Source organism: Acartia tonsa, chromosome 5 (genome assembly GCF_053477335.1).
Source record: "Acartia tonsa isolate MP-2025a chromosome 5, ASM5347733v1, whole genome shotgun sequence".
NCBI lineage: Eukaryota > Metazoa > Arthropoda > Copepoda > Calanoida > Acartiidae > Acartia > Acartia tonsa.
The window spans coordinates 42816527-42840575 of record NC_137264.1 but is presented as its reverse complement, the minus strand read 5'-3'; the positions used below and the strand labels follow the sequence as shown (position 1 = coordinate 42840575).

Below are 24049 nucleotides of genomic sequence, written 5' to 3'. Positions count from 1 at the left end.
AGGTTTAATCTCTAAACACAACACAAGCTTCTTTGGTGAGGATCTAATTGTAGTGCTGTAGGATATATCGACTCGTTTTCGCATGGCTGTGTCTTCAAGTAAAAGTGTACAATAGTTCTAATGTTTGGCCAAAACTATGTCGATTGACATTATATTTCCTTGTAATATTACGTATTTGTACACTCTTTTTGGAAGCACTATAATCTGCTTTAAAAAATATATTTTTTGTGGTTTTCTTGGCTGTTTTCAAGATTAGTAGCGTATGAAGAATTCACGAACATCTACATTTATTTTCACTGTATCCATTCATGTAAATGGCTGAAATTTTTATATAGAAAATTAGTTTATTATTCTGAGCTTTGCTACTAATGGACGTTGTCTACTGTTTTGATTTTCAATTCATAATTTGCAATAATAAGCTACCTTTCCTATTTGCATAATGAGATAAATTATATTTTTCGCACTATAATTAAAAAGGGTGGTTCTGCTAAAACTAACAAGAATGGCAGCATCCAAGCATTGCAAAATTTTCAAATTTGCGTGTCTGTCCATATTTGTGGTTTTTATGATATCTGTATGAATAGTCTAATCTGATTTGACTGTGTGATTTATATAGGTCCCGTGCTTATGTTTGCCATTATTAATCAAATTATTAAACTTTTGTTACAAACAAATTAACTTAAAATGCTACTTTTTAATGAGATAAAAGGTTAGGATAGGTTAAGGAAAGCCCAGCGGGGTTAATCTTCCTGCATTAGCTAAACAAAAAGTAAGTATAGGGTATGTTTTAGGGGGAGGGGAGGGTTATTCACAAGCAGATATAGAGGAATGATATATAACCCTTTATAATTTGAATGGCCATTATTATCATAACTCTACTCTGCCTTTTGCATAATCATAATTAGCCATTAACCCCCCCCCCCCCCCAAGTACCTCCCCTTACTGCTGGGTAAACTAAGACTTGCTGAATGCATTTTATTGATTACATTTTTCGCTCTTGTTTCACTGTGCGTCCTTGTTTATAATTAGACAATATTTCTAATACTTATAAAAAGGAAAGTTGACGTTTATAGATAAAAAAAAGAACAATAAACTGAAATAAAAAAAAAATAATTTTCCGTTCGTTATTAAGATTTTTTTATTGATAAAACTTTTGGATATAATGAAGTAGTAAGGTTTATAGTATGTACTTTAAGATCTGACAAGCAGATGGAGTTCTCTGTTTTTGTTTTAGGGAAGCTTCACATAAGTTCATCTACCTTTAAATACAGAGCCTCTAGATGCTAGGGTCTAGTCATTAGTGTAATACTAATTTAGTTTTAGAATTGATGCGATCTGAAATTGTTAAGTTAAACTCTTATTGCTAGATAATTGGCGCGCAGTGATTTTATTAATTAAATTGCTTACTCTGAAAAATCTGTGCGCTTATACTTTCATGAATAGAAATGCATGCACACCAGAGATCTAATGGGATAAGACAATGACCGAAAATTTATGTACCTCCCCAATGATGATACACAAAATTACCCTTTCTGTAGATTACCATTGGTGGTTGAAACGCTTGGACACTTAACTTCATAAAAGCTCCCAAAGTTGTTAAATTAACTAATTATGAATCATTTTAGGGCTAGAGTAACAAAAAGCCCAATGTCCCCTTCCTCCCTGACACACACATCCACAGGCAACAGTACTACAAGAAACCTTAAATCCATGGCAGATTTGACCATGGTTGTTATAATCAGGGCTCGGCAGGCGCACTGTTATTTAAGTTATTTTAACTCTTATAATAAAGTAAAAGGATCTCTGTATGTCTGTCTGTTCTTATGGATCTCGCTAACCGCTGAAACGATATGGATCTTCTTTACACAGGTAGCTTCTAATAGGTCCTGAGAAAGTTTATAACTATTTTGAGGGATATTGCACTTTAAAAATTAACCCCCCCCCAAAAAAAAAAATTTAAATGAAATTAAAATGGGAAAGTCAATTACCCTCCAATCTAAAAATTTCCGAATTTGTGATACTTCTAAAGGAATCATTATAAATATCAGAAAGTGGACTTAATTAATTTTATTAAGTTCTTCATTTTTGGGAAGATTCACATAGATCCTGTAGTTCATATAGGCTACTCTTGTAGTTTTGAGTCTGGTTTAAGGCAATTGTCTGTCCCCTCCCTACCGTCCGCCAAGGCCAGAATATTTATTCAAAATTTTTAAATAGGTTAATATCTGTGCACATAAAATTTATGCACGTATAAAAGGTAATAAATCAATAATCAAATAAGAATAAAACTTTAATACACCAATAAGAAGCTCCCCTGAAGATGAGCATGTTATATACATATTTGTTTCAAATCCCACTGATTATCTGTCTTATGGGTGTTATTTTTTAAAACTCATAATGTTTGTATTACACTCTTACAATTAAACCTCATACCCCCTTTAATTTAGGTTAAAAGAGGTTGTCAAAATATTCAATTCCAATTCAAGCAATGCTCTAGTTTTATGATAACTGCGCTTCTAAAAACTCTAAAGTGTAAATAGATACAGGGTCCAAAGGGATAAGACAATTTCCGATAAACAAATGTACATCCCCAATGATGATACACAAAATTACCACTTCTTTATATTAAAATTAGTGTTTGAAATGTTTGAACAGTCAACTTAAAAGAACTAACCAATAAAAATTCACTAAAGTCCCCAAAGTTGTTAAGCCAACGAATAAGAAAACCTTATATAAACTTTAAGAACTAGTGTAATAAACAGCCGATTGTCCCCACTCTCTCTCTCTGAAGTACATATATACTTAGAAGGGTATGGAACTATCTTAAGTCAATATTATTTGGCGTCGGCACAAATCTAATTTCTAGGCTTGTCAATCATTTAATCAAATATACAATATGTTCAATTAATACAAGTTAAATCTATAGTAAAGTAGATGCGTGTCAGCATGTCTGTTTTATAAGATCTCGTAAACTAATTGAATGTTTTTTTTCTCAAAAAATTGTATACAAGTCCGATTCTAACTATTTGGTTAGATACATAATTTTTCAAATATTTTTTCACCAGTATTATAGGAACACTAATAAAGAACCACGTATGATAAAAAAGGTTATTTAGTTGTCAGGTTTGTTTAATTTAAAAAAGGTTAAAGAACATAAGTTTTAAGTTTTTAGATTTTAATTAAAAATGCTGTTAATGATATATGTAACAAGGATAAAATAGGTCCATGTGGAGCGCAACAATAATTAACTTACAACTTTTTGTTGAAAAAATACGCTATTTTTGCACTTATTTGAGTTATGAACATTGCTGCATTGGTTACTTATTGATATTGAATTTATATTTCTTTTTATTTAGAAATATTTTTTTTTATTTGATCTGTCTTGAATAGGAATTCAAATGCATATATATTTTATTACATTTTTACTGGCCCTTTATAAATTCGTTTTATTAATTTTTAATGCTTTTTTATCCTATTTTAGACAGACTGTAAAGACCAAAAGGTCAAAGCTTAACGCTTTTTACAAAAGCATAAAATGAAATTGTAAATAGCGGTTTAACATCAAATATTTTATTATTAAATCTAATTTTGTACTTCAATGATATTTAATTTTTGTGAATTATATTTTTATAACAAATAAAAAGCAAATTTTCCCCTCTATATACCGAATGTCTACACCCACCCTGAGCTTTTAAAAAATATTTTTGATGAGTGTTCACATAATATAAAGTCAAAGGAATTCTGATATTATTAGACAAACTAGCATGGAAATATTTATTTTAATTTTATTTTGAACTAGCTAGGATCCTAAGGGATAAGACAAAGGCTGATAAGCTTCGGAGATAAATGTAGAAGTCCCTACAGTTTTTAAGTTATTGAATGGGATAACGTGTTAATAACATTTTAGGACGATTATAGCTTCCACTCCAATATCCCCTTTCACACAGAAAACAGGCAAAAACCATGTTTCAAAAGACTACGCACAAAAGACTAGGCAAATTTTTGGTCAGGCCATAGTTTTTACTTCCATATTATCCTTGATTTTATAAAGTTTGTATGATTGAATAAACGTCAAGATAGAAGTCCATTCAAGACTAAATTAGATTCTTTTGTGATCAAAAATTGATTTGTATTTTATTGCAAGCTTTCAGTAGCGTAGTTTCTCCATAACCGTAGTATGTAAGAACTGCCGTCCAACTTTTTATCACTATTTTAATAATTTAAATTAATTTGACATTAAACAAATTTTTTATAGATATATTTCTAGTATCTAACTTCTATCATTTAATACAAATTGTCTGTATAAAATCTCAGAGTTTAATTTAATTTTGTTTTCGTTAAATTGATATATTCAGTTTCAGGCCATTTTCCTCTGCGCGACTTATAAACATAATTGTCCTATCTAAATAATTTAATTAATCATTCTAATGCATTAAAACTTTAATATTTAATAAACGAGAACACTTATGTCCATAGAATAATTAAAATTTTAAATAAGCCACATTTAACTTTAGGCAATGAGATTAATTAGTTACTCTTCTTTTTTTTAATAGCGGCTGTGCCACTGGCCTCTATACGGGTTCTTTATTCGAGGGTGGAGGGGAGTGGAGAAAAATATATTAGACTATCCCAAGACTTATCCTAAATTAACATAAAAAAACAGCCTAGCACCAATTTAATACATATGTAATGCTTTTCTAAAATGAAGATTTTACTCATTCTATATGTTAGCAGATCTTAAACATTAAAGGACATTTTATTCAGGATATTTTCATTAATTTTATTTTGTTTTCCACTCAATGAAAATTGATTGTTATGTTACTTGGGCTGGTTATTAGATGTTTGATGTGTATCAATAGATTTATTATTACTTGGATCTTACACCAGATTATCATGTACTAATAAAGTAAAACTTGTAGCTGGCTAAAACAACGATCTCCCTATCCACCCCCTTTACCCCATCCCATTCCCTACTACTGGGTGAACCAACTGACTAATAATAAGTGATGTTTATGTTAACAATCTAAATTGACAACAATTTTGTCATAATATCCACGTATAACCTACATCATTTGTTGTAACGTAAATAATATTTAAGTTTTTTCCAAGAATTCAAAGTGACAGCCTTTGGCCTTATTACTAATAAGTTATGGTTAACTTCATACAAAACTATTTGTACATATATACTTACAATACGTAAAACAAAGCTTTAAGGTCTGTAATTGTATGTTAGTATGATGGTTTGAATCAATAAAAGGCTTTAGCTGATTAAATTTGTTCACTTTTCTTCTTTGATGTTTATTACTTTAGGTTAGTTTGGATCAATGGTTACCCCTGCAGGGTTAAGACACCGCAGATTAAGGTCCACCCACAGGTTTTAGGCATAGAAAATGTTTTCAAAAATAAGTGGGATGGGGTTAACTTTCAAGAAAACCATCTTCTAAATTGGATGTGAAATGAAAATTTTTTATTACCACCCCCTCCTCTAAAAAAGAGCCAATCTGCACCTGTTAAAAATAATTATTTGTGGTATCGTGCATGAATTATGTAAACATCACGCCTCAGAATTGTTTTAAAAATTTGAGCAACTATAAAAGTAATAGGACATCTCACTGTTTGTAGCGTAAGATTTCAATAACCTGCAAGGATAACTGATATTAATCTCCTTTGTAGTAAGGCATTGTATAGGGTCCGGGTAAAGAATACCTCCACCCTCCATGGAGAAGTCAAAGATCCCTAGCTTATAATCTATAATAAAAAGTAGAATGATGTCTGTCTGTCCGTCCGTCCGTTCATCTGTCCGTCTGTCTGTCCCTCAAGATCTCGGTAACCACTGAACCTACATTCTACTCTTCAGGGAATATACCTACTGGTCCTGTGGTGGTTTTAGGCTATTTTCTTGGAGGGTGGGAAACCCCCACCCCACCTCAAAAAGAATAAAGAATCCCCCCCCCATTATTTTTTTTTTAATTTTCTCATTTGTTTTGCAAATTCGCTATTTATTTGCGAAAATTGGCGACCCATTCGCAATTTTTTTCAGCTTGGTAGGTATTAGAAGATGTAATGATTCTCATGCTCTCATAATTTTTTTTAGGCCCGTACTTAATTTTTTTTATTTACCTTTTGGGACAAAGCCCCTAGAGGCTAGGGGCGAATCCCTAATCTTATAAACTAATTGGCACTAATAATGACTAAACTTCCGTAGTATAAATATAAATAATTTGCAAAATCTAAAAATTTTTAGTATCTATTTATAGCACCGTATTATAAACAGCTCTCCTTGTATAGTAACATAAAATATTAAATCATTTTTGGTATAAATATTAAGAACTAAGCTGGTATTATGTTTATGATTTTTATTTTATCATTCGTCAAAAATTGTCTATAATATGAACAGTATTTTTTCAGATATTAATAAAGGGGTTAAATACGAAAAACACAAATACATTTCTTGAATCAAAAGTTAAATGTCTTTATGATAAAGATCCTTACCCTATGTACGTCTAAATTGTAAAGGGCGGGTATTTGTGTTTTCATTAAAATCTTTATTGCCATCAACATGTCACGAGTAAATGACAGGCTAATTCAGCGTCAGGATTTGTACAATTAAAATTATTTTAAGCTTCACAAATATTTGAGTTGTGATGATTATCTGTTTGTGTTTCCTAATTTTCAGATAAGATTGACATTCGTATATGGATAGTTTTAGGCTATTGAAAAAAGGAAGGTGGAGGAGATTGCGTTACAATATAAGTGTCGAAGCCACTAATATTTTAAGAAGGATGAAAGCATCAATAATAGCATAGCACTAAAACGGTAGTACAAACGGACATTAACAATTGTATAATGTATAGTGTCAGAACTAAATTATCAAAATATAAATGTGTAAGAGTCGAAGCAAAATTGTAAGTAAATTTGTTGGAAAACTGCTTGATACAGAATAATGTTTATGGACATATATACATACATCTTTAGAACTTGATTTTTCAGTTGCTACGCTTTCTAAATCGTACCTAACTACTCCAGGAATCACCATGCAAATTTTGAAATTGGTAGAACAATTCTAACATGCCTAAATTAAAGAAAAGGTATCCGTTCCGGACGGTCGGACGGACGGACCGACCCTAACTTTAGAAAAGCGTCGCTTTTAAAAAGGTTTATAGAAAAAAGAAAATATAGAAAAAATTTATTCAAAATTATGGTTTTGTTGGGATATTTTAAAAAGCTGTGTACATTTTCAGTCTAATGGTTAAGGTTCCCTGTAATCAAATGTAATCTATTCATGTAATTATACAAGAACGTACCTGTCCACGGCTTTTTTATGTGCAGAGTGCTGCGCTACTCAAAAACTGGAAATTTTCTTATGACTTTTATAATTATCATGATATGTTAGTTATACTCTTACTCTTAACTCTAACTTAATGCTATATCATATTTGTACTTGCGGCTGCGATCTTAGCATCTAGGGGATCTATATTCAAGGGGATATGAGAGTTATGAAAAATAGCCTAAACTTTCCAAGACTTCCAGCTAAAAATAAAGCAGCTTATAACCATCCCAGGACATATCTGAAGTTTACCTAAAATGGAGAACTCAATCGGTTGAATAGTTATGTTAATCCTAAGCTTCAGACAAAAAAAGCCTTACTACTTTATATATTAGGATATTTTAATATGTAATTCTAAACAACTATGATACTTTTGACGTAATCGTCATGTTGTTTATAACATTTTAATGTTTACATTCTCTAAATCCTCATTTCATCCTCCTTTTAGAGCTTAATTAATATTTAATAAGCCTAAAATTGGAAAGTAAAAGAGTTTCTTGATAGATAGTTCGTGATTGCTTAATAAAGCCTTTTTGTTAATTTTGAAAGAAACTAATTTGAAGTAGAAATTACTGTACTTTACAGAATAATTAATTAACATATTGTATAGAATGAAGGAATACAATTAAAGGTCAATGTGATAATGCTTACAATAGATTTAGTATTTTAGATGGTTAATTAGACATAAAAATCTTTTTGTTTATATTTAGTAACATTGTATAATCCAATCGCGTTATTCGAGCGATGAAATTTTTGGACGATAAAATTTTCTAAGCAAAGATTTATCCTACGAAATTAGAATATTGATAACTGCCTGTTTGTACAAAAATGTGTACACGTTCGAGCCAATAATATAGCCAGATTGATCCAATGCTGTTTTTCTTTTTGTCTATTTAAGGGATTGTTCATCTAAACGTTATTTAGTTATTGAAGATATACAAGATACCAAAGTAGTATCATAAAGGTGACCATTAAGTTAGTTAGTGCTGTAGTAAAAGTTTGGTGAGGGCTTTTGAGTGCCTTAACAAAAAGTGCCTATGGAGCGCTGATATACCACCTCCACTACCTATATTTGACAATAAAAATTGGGGCAGTCTTATTCTATCTATGCATTATCCCTTCGATAATACCCGTATTACCCAGTTACTAATATATAACCTTACCTTACCAGACATTTAAATATAAACAAGCTAACCAAAAATCACCCCCCTCCACAAACCATAAATTTTATTTCAAAAGTAAGGGAGGGGTGTGTTTCCAGTGCTCAACAAGATGCTTTTGGTAAAAGCGCTAGCTTTTGACAATATTGAAAAAGGAAAGACGAAAATCTATAACAAATGCATATTATAAAAAGTGACAAAAAACTATTGTATTTCTCTCTCTCTCTCCACTTATAGTGATGCAAATTTTCTTGTATCATTAAAACAATTTTCCTAAAATTGCATTTTAAACAAATTTTTTTTCATGTTGTTTTCTAACAAAATAGATTTAGACAGCATAATGTTTTAAAAAGTTGCAAAGATTAAACCTTTAAAATATTATTATTTGCTATCCTATAATATAGAGCAGTTTTAACCGATTGCCAGTACCATTTTTAAAAGCTTTACATAGGCCTTGGGTTGGTTTAAGATGATATTTTTCCTTCCCATACTCGTCGAACAAAAAAACCCTAGTTGTTAGGGGCACCGCCACTAGTTGCATACAAAGTTTTAATTAGTTAAACAAATTTGCACAGGACTGTCTGTACTGAAAAATCATGTATCGCTAACAGGACAGCCGCTGTATTGAAACAAAAAACTGATTTAAACATTTATTTCTGTTATTATCTGTTATAGTTATAAACTTAAGTAATAGTAACATTACCTATTATAAATTAAAAAAAACATAATGTGAAATTTAAAAAATTCATAATCGTCTAATCGCTGTGTCGGTCAATGATAATGGCAGCCTCCTGAAAAATCTTTCAATTCAATACAAAAATTTAAATATCATTTCATTTTTTACATTGTGTTTGCTTTCATGACAGGAAAGGTTTCGTGATTTAAAAAAATAAACATAAGAACAAAAACGAAAAGGATCAATGGTTGCCTAGCTGTTTTAAATTATAAAATGAAAATACACTGTCAAACATTAGGAAAATTCTTGGAATTTGCCATGGAGCTTAAAAATCACCATCAATTTCCAGCTAAAAAAACATGATATACCATTATAAAAAATGTGATAAATTTTGAAAATTCTAGAAAATTAAAGTTACTTAGGTATGCAGTATAAGTGTTGCAGTGAAGGGTTAGTGAAGTGGAAGGGAAGAAACTAAAGGAGAGGAGAAGTTGAGGGGTTTCCGGTAGATTTTAGGAAAGATTTTTTAAGTTAATAGAAATGAATTATTTTCACTTATATTAAAAAAAAAAAAAAAAATGCCAACTCTAACATAACTGACAGAAGGACAGACAGGTACTTAGATAAAAATAAACAATTAAAGACCAGCTACAAAAAATGTTGATCAATAAAATTGAAAGATTTCCTGTTCAGATTGAGTACATGTTGTAGCTTTAGTTAGTTCAAATCTATATCACAAGATGGTGCTTTACAAAATCAATAAAAGCATAAGATTTTACTTGGTGTACGTATAAATGAACTGCACTGCGAAACACTGCCTTTCCCAAAACTATTTATCTATTTCACAACAAAAATGACTATAATTAGGTGATTTTTAAAGTCTAAATATTAATCACAACCTAGCTGTGCCAAGAATTTGAAAATTATGTTTATTTAGATGGAGTCTAAATATATAGTTTTTGGATTTTGATAAAGAATTTACAGTCTGAGATATCCAAGACGCAAGAGTGGGGGGGGGGGGGGTAAAGGGGTCATTACCCTCCCTTAAATGAATTTAGTTGAAAATATTGAGTTTGCTAAATTTAAAAAAAATTGTAATATTTAATTTTTTATAAAGCGCCAAGACCTCGTGGGACCAGCAGAAAGTGGCCTCTGCCTGGCACTAGGACTTGACAGGTTCACTGTTGGACAGATGAAGCTGCTCTCCATAATTGCGTTCTCCCACATCTCCAACCAACTCTCTCGGTTAGATGTCTGAGTCGATTTACAGATACACTTGTCATTTCTATAAAAAAAAAATATTTTATAAATATTTTACAAAGGCTAAATTATAACGGTGAAAAAAAAAATTTAAAACAGTAGGCGGCTGCTATTGAAATTTTAATATTATCTACGGCAGCTGTTTTTTTGGCAGCGGTATAATTCTACATTCTAAAGTAAATATATGTCATTATGTCTGTATGTCCAGTAAAATCTCAAAAAATAGCCTGATCGATCACTCAAATGAATTTACGAAAGTTTTTAATCTTATGTAAAACGTACCTTAGAGATTTTAGATATTTGATATAATGTGAGTGGCTCCATGTTGAGTGTCTGGTCCGCTGAAATTCGTCTCCGGTCAGTAATTCATCATTGTTCAGCTCATTCATCTCCTGAGATAGATAGATAGGAGAATAATAAGAGGTAGATAGATAATATATAACCTCTAGAAAAAAAAACACTATTAGGTCTTACTATATTTTGCTGTCTTTGCTATTAACTTGCGGGTAAACGTCCTACAGATAGCCATTGATTGCATGAACTTTATCTGTAAGTCCTAATTTTGAAGAGTTATAATGAAAGGCGCTTTTTTTGAGTTTATTCTAAATACTTATTATATGTGTCGCGCATCTGCTAGTGCAACAGTAGGAACAATTTGTTACGTCTCTTGTTATGGTGGGTTGTGTGTCAAAGATACGAACCAATCATCTACCTACCCGACATCGAGCCTTATGCTTATAGTGTCATGCCACTTACGTGTGTTGAGGTAAATAAAAAGACAGATTGATATATTGTTAGATACGTGGATAAATAAAAAAATAGGCATAAAAAAAAATCCTGATATAAATTTGAAGTACCTGATTTAAAAAGATGGCAGGTGTCGAGTTTCTGTGCTCAAAATAGCTTTGTTGTACAGGGGAAGGAGGAAAGTAGCTGTGGTTACGGTTGTGGGTCATTACGGCACCTTTAGTGTTCTAAACATTTATGATAGAAAAATCTTTATAAAAAAGTATCAGGATGTTGATCTTACTGCTACGTGTTATTTCACTAACCACTAAACCGATATATCTAGTTATCCTTTACAACATAGCTTTTCATATGTACAACATTGAAGGCTTTAAATGGTTTTATGAGAGGATACCTATTGACATCCCATTGGATATCGCCCCCTACCCAAATATAAAGGCATAATTTTAAGATTTTCAAATATGTTAAAAAGATACGCCAAAGATATTTTCCCAAAAAAGGTACAAAAATATAAGACTGGAAATTAATTAAAATGTGTTTCAGTTAATGATTACCTTCTCTGGCTTAAATAGAACAGTGTAGAGTTTTGGAAAAACTAGACAACTCAGCTGGACAACTCCTAAACATTTTAGTCTTGTTCAAAATTTAATTTTAATACATTTCAAAGTGATGTTTAAGTGATCATGTTTGTATGTTATCCTGGCTATTTCTCTGTATCTCATTTTGATGATATTCAATACATTAAATAAGTAAAGTAAGTATATGGTGTCCCATTATATTTATGTTAATACTGAGATGACCTTTCCACTATTGCTAAAACCAGATTTATATCATAATAGGCTCAAACTACACCTCTTTGCCTTATGTTTATTTATGGCTAGGTGTAATAGCTATACTCCTATTATTGATACCTACCCTTGTTTAATAACATTGAAATACCTGATAATGATAAAGAATAAGCTAGAATAACTCCTCTAATTTTATGATCTGTGCTAGCCAGGATTTATAGCTATACTTCTATTATTTATACTTATCCTTGTTTAATAATATGTAAATACCTGATAATGATAAAGAATAAGCTAGAATAACTCCTCTAATTTTATGATCTGTGCTAGCCAGGATTTATAGCTATACTTCTATTATTTATACTTATCCTTGTTTAACAATATGTAAATACCTGATAATGATAAAGAATAAGCTAGAATAACTCCTCTAATTTTATGATCTGTACTAGCCAGGTACAAGGGTACAAACGCCAGCCAATGAATTGTGTTTATACAATTTGTGAATAAAATAAATCTAAATTAAAAAAATAATGGTATATTCTACAAATGAAATAATAAAAAGTTTTTTTTTGTCAAAGTTGTAAATGAGATTGCTTTTATTTCTCCTTTTTAAGTTACTTTTTTAAATTGAAATCAAATCTTTTTTATTTGTCTTTTCCGCTCCTTGTCATTGTCTCTTGTCCATTTTTATATTTGGATATCTGAGGTGGATTCTTTAAAAAAAATTGCCCCACTAATCGCTTAGTGGGGCAAAATTGTTTTCGTGAAAAATCCTCCAAAATCACATAAAAAATCTACAAAATTGAATATAATCTTATGTTCATAACCCTTCTACGATTTTGTTTAATTTTTGTAGATTTTTAATGTGATTTTGGTGGATTTCTCACGAAAACAATTTTGCCCCACTAAGTGATTAGTGGGGCAAATTTTATTAAGAATTCACCTCTGGAGTTTTTTAAAAATGAAAATTTTGAATGCTTGATTTCTATAATTTGTTTTATATTTTAGAAATTTAAACGACAGCTATCGGCTCACCAAACGGGTTATTGGATATGTTTTAGGGGGATTTCCTGCCAGTCTTTTTCTGCTAGCTCTTGTCAACATAAATACTTGTACTAACCTGGTTTCATTAAATCCTCCTGGACATTTTCTAGTTTTGAAAGCATACATGGTGGCACACATTATCAACAAAAATGGAAAGAACAAGCCAATCATGAAAGTATGGTCAACACCTACAAATATATTCTCTGGATTACATTATTGGTGGCTAAAAATCTACTTTTATATTATTAACTAGTGGTTACGCCCCTTAGGGCCTCTATGGGCACTCGAAGGAAGGATGTCCCTTCTCAATATTATATTTTTTTTAAAAGGGGATACAAAATTTTTAACCGACATTTTTTTAGAGTTGATTTATCTAGGGATATAGTAATAAACATTTCCTGGATCTTTAAGAAGCTTCATTGTAAGAATAAGGTTATGCTACAAACAGAAAAGATGAAGATATGTACAGACATCCTGTTACTTTTATTTAAGGATAAGATAGAATTAAAGAAATTAAATAAGTAACTTTGTTCTTAAAGAAAAAAAAGCTCTTATAGTCAGTAATTTTGGTTTTGCATTGAAATAAAGTATTTTTTTTGTCTCACTTTTAAGGCTAAAAGAATTATAATAGTAAACAAAATAGGCATTTATTAACTTTATCATGCTATTGGAAATCTTTACCATTACACACAAGTATCCTAGTTTTCATAAGTGGAATGTAGGCTGTAGAGGCAGGCTCTAAAATTAACCACAACACAAGTATAACAACCTAAAGTAAGAATATGTAAGATGTAACTGAAAAGAATAGAAATAATAATAGAAAAAATAAACTAGGAAGAAAACATTTATTTAGAGCGAAGCACAAGAAAATCTAGGATGGAAAATTGAGTTATATAGAAGATGTTCAGTTACCAAAAAAAAATAAATAATTATGTACCTTTATACAATGTACATATTTAATTCTTTAAAGGCATAAACGAAAGACCGACGGACCAAGTAAATTATATTTAAAATTTCAGCTGACTATCTTATATAAATGTAGAGAAAATCATATTTTTTTTAAAGCGGTACAGAATGACAGACGAACAGCCATAGTAAAAATTTAGAGTAGCTTCGCTACTAAAACATTACTAAATGCATGTTTGGATTAAATGGATCTTACTAATATCAAAGCTCATCTATACATATCATAGTTACCTCGACCAAAGTGAGAGCTAAAGTGATCAGAACAGAGGCTGCAGGCGAAGTGCACTAGAATTATAATTCATTGAAATAAACTTGCCTTTTGCTTTCAACTTTCGTGTAAGTTTTGATTGGATGTCAATACACTATTCTTAAACACATAACAGTAGGAGAATTAAAAAGAAAAATGTACTGAAAATCAGAAAAAACTAAGAAGGGAGAGGAATGATACTTCCCCCAAAAGTTTATAGAATTCACCAGGTTGAAAACTTTGGGGTAAACATTTTGATTTTGATTGGGCTGTACAAAGTAATGAAACAAAAAATTATTAATCATGATTATTATTATCATTAATTAACCGTACATTGACCTATCCATTAGGCTCCCCGAGAGGAACCATGTATAGCACAACCAGGAAAGATTTTATAATAACAATCAATTGTAGTAAAATCATATTTCTAATCAAAAACACAAAAACTAATTTGAATTTCAACGAATCAATTCAGTGCTTCAACAAATGTTTTACTAAAGTCAATTTGACATAAACTTACTTTTGGTACGACAGAGTGAGCTGAGAAAATTCTCGAAATTCTGTTTGTCTAAACATATTTTGATAAATAAAAATAACATTTATGACATTCATTTATTTTTTACCAAAAAGAGGATTAGCAAATTATTAAACAGTACGAAAAAAATCATAAATTAAAAATTACAGAAAGGCATTACAAAAAATAATTAGAATGCTAGAAAAAATTTTAGCAGCTGAAATTGCCTAATAAAAAAAGTCATACAATTCAAATGACCAATTACAGAGCCAGAATACATTGTAATTGACCAATGGTTAAATGTATACTGGCCTATCATTGGTTATTTGTATTGAATAACGTCTTTTTAAGCTGCTTCGGAAAAAGTTTTTGGTAAATTCTTTAAACTATGTCAATGTCAATGTCGAGTGGGTGAGTTGCACCTGGACTGAACAGTCAACTTGTCAACTTAAGGCCAGACTCTTAGTCCTTCGTCTTATACCCGTGGTACAGTACATTGCAGACAACCAACCCTTTGATTGCACGATCTTTGAATTTTCTTAAAACCAACAAAGATGATGTATTACTCACCTTTGTTACGACAGCTGCATAGCAAAGAGTATGTATTACCCACCTTTGTTATAACAGCTGCATAGCAAAGAGTATAACAGAAACCAATGAGAAACTAACAAAGATGTTGTATTACTTACCTTTGTTACGACAGCTGCATAGCAAAGAGTATAACAGAAACCAATTAGAAACCTTTAGGTTATCATACAATAATATAATATTCTTTCAGTAGTAAAGCTGCTCTATAATTCACCTTGTATGTCTGTCTGTCAGTCCGTAGCTCTCTTCGAAATATGATTAGCATAGACTGCTGTTTTATAAGCACTGTACATCTGCGCTATAACTGACTCTTTACCGTCAAATATCAAGTAACACATTCGTTTGCCTTTAGATATGCTTCTTTAAGAGTACAGGGTCAGGCATACAGAAAATGAGATATTATTGATCTAAATGCTTTTTTAGCAACTGTAATTCCAATTGCTTTTTTTTCTCATAAACTTAGTAACAAGCTGGGGAGGAGTTCACCCCCAAGCCCTCAATTGTATTGTAAGAAACCTCATAACGCCACAAGTGAAGTCTGATGGCTTTGTCACAATTATAAAGGTTGTACAAAAAGATATGAAGGTTCCCATTATCAGAACACAGCTCAACTCCCTAAAATTGTATCGTTAAATGATTTTTGGACACTCTGTACAATTATAAAGGTTGTACAGATAGATAAGAAGGTTCCAATTATCAGAATACAGCTCAACTTTCTGAAAATTGTAGTTAAATGGTTTTTTTGACACCCTGTACATTTACAATTAGAAAAGTTGTACAGAAAGATATGAAGGTTCCCATTATCAGAACATAGCACAACTTCCTGAAAATTTAAGTTAAATGGTTTTTGGACACCCTGTAGTACAATTCGAAAGGTTTTTCAGAAGGATAGAAAGGTTCTCATAATCAGAACACAGCTGAACTCCCTAAAAATTTTATAGTTAAATGATTTTTTGGACACCCTGTACAATTAGAAAGGTTTCACAGAAAGATATGAAGGTTCCCATTATCAGAACACAGCTCAACTGCCTAAAAAATATAGTTAAGGATTTTTTTACACCCTGTACAATTAGAAAGGTTGTACAGCAAGAAATAAAGGTTCCCATTATCAAAACACAGCACAGCTTACTGAAAATTGTAGTTAACGGATTTTTTTGACACCTTGTACAATTATAAATGTTTTACAGAAGGATAGAAAGGTTCTCATAATCAGAATACAGCTCAACTCCCTAATAATGTTATTGTTAAATGATTTTTTTGACACCCTGTACAATTACAGAGGTTGTATAGAAAGACTTAAAGGTTCCCTTCTCATTATCAGAACACAGCTCAACTCTCTGAAAATTTTATAGTTAAAGAATTGTTTTGGACAAACTGTACAATTTTAAGGTTTACGGAAAGATTTAAAGGTTCTTATTATAAAAACTTAGCTCGCTAACAAAATAACCGTAAAATATTATTGAAACACCATTTACGAACGATAGAGAGTGGTGCAAAGTCGTTAATGGACAGGGGATACATTCCGCAACTCTATATTGCTTATCATGTCCCATTTAAACACATTCATTAAGAAGAGTATTAAGTACTCCCTAAGTAGGCTAGCGTGCATAATATTCTTGTTTTTTACAAATTGTTAGAGGGTTAGTAATAAAAAAACGGTCAACCTTAGCATTACAGTCAGAAGGACAGACAGATAGAAATAAAAACTTATAGAGTAGCATTGCAACTAAGAAATTAAAAGTAACCTGCTACAAGCTTTTACAATTGGTGTGTTCCAGTAATTCCATAATACAACTACAACAATAAAAAAAAACTAATGTCATTTTGACCAAATCTTAAGCTGATGCTACTCGTATATTCCAAGTTTTTCATGAAATAATTTACAAGAGAGAGAGAGAGGCGATTTTTTAAAAATCGTATTATATCTCCTGTGAGCTCTTTACCTACGTTACACTCCCCTCATTTCTATTTTGAAGTAAAGGGGTGATTTCTGTGCTCAACAAGGCACATTTGTCAAAAGTTTTTTTTTAATTGATAACTTGGAATATAAATATTACCCATAGTAATACTGGTCATTACAAGGCCCATGCTGGCAAACGCCAGAGCTCCCATTGCCCACGGATTCCGGTAATCCAGGTAATCCTGCAAAAATGAAAATTAGAGTTTCATGGATATAGGTTAGTTTAAAGAATAAAATGCAGTTTCTCTTATTTTGAATTGGTAACAATTAATAAACATTTCAAGGAAAAACTAGTTTTAATGTTTATTTTAGATTATTAGTTAGGTTAAGTATTAACCTCGCCTCGTATTCTTTGCCTCTCTTTTACTATTTAATTTTTTCCCCACTTTCATTGATATGTTTACTGGTTTATGCCAATGACGAGAACTTTTGACTTATCAACAGCATAGATTTTTATACAGCTGCTATTGTGTTATAATGGTCCATGTCCTCTCCCACACACTGAGAAATTTACCTCAGGGGCGATTATACAATCATCAGTTCCATTTTCATTCAGCAGAGGAACCATACCCTAAAATAAATCATTATGAATTTAAGATTCAAAAGTAGAGCAGCTATAAAATATAAGTTTGAAGATATGATTACTTACCTTTATCAGACAATTTATGTTTTTATATTCTTAATAGCGCCTTCATTTGGACATTTTTAATCAAGTTTTAAAATTATAACTGTTTGTTGAGTAGCTACGCTGAAACAAAGAGTATTCGACATCAGAATCATGACGTTTAGGACTTTTTCTATATTGGGTATATTACCATAAAGTACTTGCGCACATTGAAAGGTGGACAAGAATGACATTCGAATTCCGAGTATTCAACTCCAAATCATGGCACTGTTAGCAAGTATAGCTATTTATATAGTAGGCACGCCACTATAGATAATGTATAGAGCAGCTGCGCACCTTAAAATTGAAAGCTAACCTGTGGACAAGCCCGGCATCCAAATTCTGAATACTTAATTTCAAAATCATGACATTGTTGGCAATGCCAACAACAACCGTCATTGAATCCATCTGGTACCTCATTAATAAAATTGTTATTTATCGTATAGATTCTTAGACAGTTTTCTGTAGATAGTAAAACAAAATTACAAACAAAACAAATTCCAGTTTTTATATACCCCTGAGGTTCTAAAGGCCAAAAAAAGATGTATTTTATTTTGTATAATATGACAAGTATTCAGCATGACTTAGCAGAGGTTTTATTTTAGATAAATAAGCAATTATGAACAAAAGAAATTATGGTTTTTTTCAAATTTAATTACAATACATTTGTTTTCTTCATGCCTATCCCTTGAGGAGGACCCTAACCCTAGGAACTAGCCTGTACCCAATATAACCTTCCAGGACTATTGCTACGTCTAACATAAGACCCCCTTCCCTTCCCCCTCAATTAGTTTCAATTTATTTTAACAAATTTATTATGGAACACATTTATAAATAAATTGTGAATATAAGAAAATTACTTTTATTTCATCTGCTGTGCAAGCATATCTTGAACACGTGATGTGTTTCTTACTGTAACTTTTCTCAGCTATTTCTTTCCTTAATATAAAAAGAGTAAGAAAACTTTTTAGAAAACCTTAGTATGACATTGAACCCATGAAAACATCAAAAAAATATAAATGATTTTTATTTTGGGAAAGACTTTATTTTTCTTTAATAAAATGATTAAGAATTTTTTTTTCATTTTTCAACTTAAAATAAATACAATGACGCAAAAAACCTTTGAATACAGGTGACTTACAAACGGAATGAGTATACGCTTAAAACTAAAATTTTATAAACATAGGTATAGCAGCAATAAAAAGCTAAAGTATATTCAAGATGTAAAAAGCATGAATTATCAAACATTATTTTAATTTCATTTAAGAGGTGGTAAAAAAATCTTAATTCCAGCTATCTCGAAAATTTTTAGATTTTAAATCAAACCAAAATACAAAGTTTAATCATTTTACTTGAATTTGTCATCAAGATGTAGAATATCTCCATCCTGGTAGGTTCCAACATTCTTCCATACCAGGCTCCCATCTGATGATCTAGATAATATGCAAAATAATCTAAAGTAACCAAAGTGGAACCTCTCAAAACATTTTGTTGTTACTTCATAATCCCAATAAGCTAACATGATTTGGGGTTGAAGTTTTCCTTTTTTATATCAGAGTAAAATTCATCAAACTCAACCTATTCGTAAGATTTTTAATAAAATCAATATAGATAAATTTAATTGAGGGGGGGGGGGGGAGGATATAAACATTTCAGATGACTTATTACAACTTTTTACTAAATTACTGAAGAGGTTTCGTGTTTATTTGATAAAAATTCATTATTTCCTGCTATCTTGTATATGATTGAAACATTACCTTTTAAAAGTTACTACTGTATATCGTGGAGGACCATCTCTAGTATGCTAAATTCAATAATTGTACATATAATTGTAAAATCTTTAGCAACACAAATTTTCACAGTTATTTCATAAAATAAGATATAAATGTTTCAATAATTAATATAAAATACTTTGATATTGACACTGGGAAATTTTGTCTTCAATTTAGGCTGCTTATATAGTCCTCAGATATTGGTCAATACGTTCCTTATTGGTCAGGGGAGGGAATGGAGTAAAGTGATAGAAGGGTGGGGATACGAAGTATCGTTATATTAGCCAGCTGGAATACACATTTTATCAGTTTATGCGTAAATCTCTAACAATATCCACATACTCTGAAGAATATCCACTGTTTACTTTATGATAAAACATATAAATCCACCAATAAAAAAGACAGACATTTTAAAAAGTTGATTCCTCATAAATAGTCAAGCATAGTAACTTAGTAAATAGGTTGGATACAAAAAACAAGTATATGAACGTCCAACAGTAGAAAAAAAATAAGACAAGATAAGCCAAATCTAGCATTACAAGAAAAGACATACAGGCACGGTAACAAATAGACTTACTTTGTTAACTAATAATGATGCTTACCTGCATAAATCTGAAAGGATTTTTATCCACATCAAGAAATGAAACATTTGTGAGAAAATCTTTCAAATCTGTATACATTCTTTCCCTAAAACAAACAAAAATGCAGAAGATGATTAAAGTCCCTCAACAAATTATGACGTCATACGATAGAATAGCCAATGAGAGGCCAGTATACACTGTACTTGACCAATGGTAAAATTTATGCTGGCCTCTCATTGGTTATTTTATCGTATGACGTCATAATCTGTTGAAGGACTTTAATCATCTTCAAAAAAGCAAATTTATATTTTTTTAAAGAATCAAAACTACCATGAACTTATAAGACTGTCCAATTTTGCAAAAAAAATGTTTTTATAAGATTCCCGTGTAATTTTGAAATAAATCGAAGATAGAAGAGGCTGGCGGGCGTAGTTTTTCGTTGTTTATTCATTACTTTAGGTCTGTTTAATTTAGGTTATATTTAGTTGTGGGTAGTCCCGCAGTGTTAGGGTCCATACGCAACGCAGCGGCTAGTCATAAGAAACCCAAAAACTCCATTTTAGATTTATTTAAAAAGTATTGGGGGGGGGGGGGGGCAGTGCAAGATAAGCATTTGATGCAAACAGATAAAATCTAACCTCATTTTATCACACAGTCCTGCCTCCTGTTGACAAGAATCTTGACGTAAATTTTCCAGGGCATACGCAAATGCGTACACAGCATCTCTAAATAGGTTCAATAATTTACGTAAATATGTCACCTTTCATAATTAAGGAGTATTAAAATAAAGAATAAAATAAGATATAAATTAGTTAAGTTAGTAGTTCTGTATGTTATTATATTTAAAATTTATGATCTTGAAATTTGTTTTTCTTGTTATAGAATTGCATATGTATTATCGCACACTATACTATAGTCAAACAAACACAAATAAAGACACTTCTCTAAATATATTTTTTTTAAATATCAAAAGGCTTTTATTTATATTATATAGCCTCACTTAACTTTTAATCTACATCCTATAAATTGACGCATATTTGATAAAGTTGAAATTTTTTGCCGGCTTTCACGAAATTTCGGTGCTTTTACTCCTAGTGCCTGTAGGGTGCACTGAACTCCCCCAACCCTGATACTTAAAACGACATATTTAACTAATAAAGAGTAAACATTTTTTCTTTATTCTTTAATGACTTAATCAAAGATGAATTAAAGTAAAAAAATACACAAGAATAACTATCTTTTATAACTTTTCGTTTATTTAAAAATAAGGGGGTATGCGGGCTATGTGTTCCACTATACACTTTGAAGAAATCTCCAAAATTTTTAGATCATACACCTGATTTGAAGTTTTGTGTGTCATAATTTTCATATTTTAGTTGCTGGACAGTGTTTATATCAATCAAATTTAAATAATTTGTGATATATCATTTTATATTTAGTATTCGGCTAAATTTAAGTCTGAATGATTCAAGGTAAAGTGTACAGTTTTAATACAGATGTAGTTTGTTTTATAACAAGTATAAAAACTTCCATAAAATCAAATTTCCAGGAAAAAAACAAAAATATGTATATCCTATAATATAAAGTAATAATCCTATAATATAAAGCAATAAGGTTTTTTGTCTGTAGCTTAAGATTTCGATAACTACTGAACTGATTGGGTTCTCCAGTTAAGGAAAAAGATCTTAGAATGGTTTTAGGCTATTTAATTGATTATGTTTATGTCGAGGGATGATTTTATGCTATTTTTATTCTCTTTATTTATCCCTTCGTATTCAAAGATCCTAGATGCTAGGGGCGTAGCCGCTAGTAAATTAAAAACGCCTACAATATTCAAGATTACTTTAAAAATCAATCCTATCCTACTAAAAAAACTAAACATCATTGTGTTTAGAAGTTTAGAGTCGATTGGACAATTATAACATGCCCCTATCAGATATGAACAAAAGGACAAACAGACTGCCCTTAAATGTAGAAAAGTTTAGCTTTAAAAAGACATACCTTACGAAATGTAAATACTGCTGTTGAACGTTCTTACTTATCTAAATTAAAACATGATTATACCAACAAAAAAAATATAAAAAACAACAAAAATCATTTAATAAAATTCAATGTCAATTACCCAAATTTACCATAAAGAATATATCAAGCCAAAAATGTACATGCAAAATTTATTGTTCTTTGAATTAGTTCACTTTTAAAATAACATTTCAATAATTTACCTGTCTAAAGGGACAAACATTTTGTATTCTCTGAGATCCCTTAATATAAAAATATTCATATATATTAACAAGGAAAATATAACTAGATTATATAATAAAATTACCTAAATCAAATATAGTAATTAGAGGTTAAGATCCTTTTTTATCTTATTAAAATTTGAGTTAAAATTTTTTATTCAAATCAATCAATTAGTTTAAAAGATTCGTAAAATTAATTATATCATCGAAGTAAAACCATGGTTTGTATTTTTGCTGATTTTTGAAGTCTAAATTAGAGGATTTACAAACAGATTATATGACAGATGGACAGGTAGACTGTATTAAACAATAGCTTTACATGTACCTTTGTTTTCAAGGAGCAGTTACAATAAGTTTGATAATATTCGTCGTACCAAGGATTTCTACTGTTCCGGTCTGGCAGCTCAGATAAACGGTTGAAATACTCACTAAAACCTGGCAGCTCACGTCTGAATGCAAAATCTTAGAGGATAGGACAATGAAAATTGAAAAAAAAACTTTCCCTAAAAAGTCTAAGACTTTGCTAGATACTAAACTAATGAGTAAAAACTAAAAGAAGGAGAGAGAATTCTTTAAACTGGCACTGTGGCTAAACGTTGAAACAGATGTCTCGTCTGAATACAACATTACTATAGAACCACTGCTACCCTATACGCCTGTCCTAACAACTTTCAGTAAAATAGGGTTTCTTTCTAAATTGACTGAATCTAGTTAATTTCTCTTCAATATTACAATTTGCTGGACTTTTTATTATAAGATAATGTTTCTGCACTGTATCACTGAAGCATAAAATTGACAAACCCCAAACTGTCCCAGTTTTGAGCAAGACGATTCCAGTTACGTCATATACGTTTCGGGAAAGAAAAAGGGAAGGGGGGAAGAAAATCTCTTCAAAAGAGATGGGAGAAAAGGAAAGAGATTTTCTTCCCCTCTTACCTTTTTATATGACGTCACAGGAAGACACATTACAAACTTTCCCGATTTTGTATTACTTTTGAGGAACATGATTCCAGTTACGTCATATTTTTCTTTCCCGAAAAAGGGAAGGGGGGAAGAAAATCTCTTCAAAAGAGATGGGGAAAACCCCCTTTTCTCCCATCTCTTTTTTCTTTCCCCCTTCCCTTTTTCGGGAAAGAAAAATATGACGTAACTGGAATCATGTTCCTCAAAAGTAATACAAAATCGGAAAAGTTTGTAATGTGTCTCACAGAAATCGCCTTGCTCAAAACTGGGACAGTTTGGGGTTTGTCATAAAATTATCCTTTTTTATTTTGGTATCATGTAAGGGGGTTTAGGTGCTTTAGGCACTTTGAGAGAAAGTACCGTTTTTTAATGATTCGATGAATACCTCAGAGGTTGAACTGCAATAGCTCCTTCAACTATGGATTCTCTACCATAAACTACTGATTCTCTGTAAGTATACAAAATCATTACTGTTTTTAGTAATTTTATGTTAATTAATTAAAAAAAAAACAATAAGAAGAGTGTGGTAAAAATAATAAAAAATTTCTCCAAATA

General features: G+C 30.9%; 1 protein-coding gene across 1 annotated transcript; it reads right to left on the bottom strand.

Annotated features, from left to right (window-relative positions):
• Positions 1 to 9815: 9815 nt before the first annotated feature.
• Positions 9816 to 23962, bottom strand: LOC145320157 (metabotropic glutamate receptor 3-like). The gene is made up of 25 exons (XM_080162596.1): positions 23880 to 23962; positions 22857 to 22980; positions 22514 to 22552; positions 22293 to 22333; positions 20930 to 21016; positions 20313 to 20397; positions 19696 to 19742; positions 19291 to 19371; positions 18799 to 18877; positions 18255 to 18353; positions 17789 to 17845; positions 17372 to 17456; positions 17060 to 17108; positions 15831 to 15929; positions 15416 to 15467; positions 14733 to 14780; positions 14197 to 14250; positions 13681 to 13768; positions 13076 to 13187; positions 12348 to 12469; positions 11725 to 11789; positions 11281 to 11397; positions 10706 to 10815; positions 10290 to 10448; positions 9816 to 9891 (listed from the first exon to the last, which is right to left on the bottom strand). The coding sequence occupies exons 1-25, from the start codon at positions 23960 to 23962 to the stop codon at positions 9828 to 9830; spliced, it is 2046 nt and encodes a 681-aa protein (XP_080018722.1). The 3' UTR covers positions 9816 to 9827.
• Positions 23963 to 24049: the final 87 nt, after the last annotated feature.

What these genes read in the sequence shown, in the direction of transcription:
- LOC145320157 (XM_080162596.1), bottom strand. Translation starts at nt 23,962, where the DNA reads ATGATTTTGTATACTTACAGAGAATCAGTAGTTTATGGTAGAGAATCC. An exon ending in CAGTATTTACATTTCGTAAG is followed by an intron (nt 21,017 to 22,292) that starts GTATGTCTTTTT and finishes GAACCTATTTAG; the next exon opens with AGATGCTGTGTACGCATTTG. An exon ending in ATTGTATAATCGCCCCTGAG is followed by an intron (nt 17,457 to 17,788) that starts GTAAATTTCTCA and finishes TCATTTTTGCAG; the next exon opens with GATTACCTGGATTACCGGAA.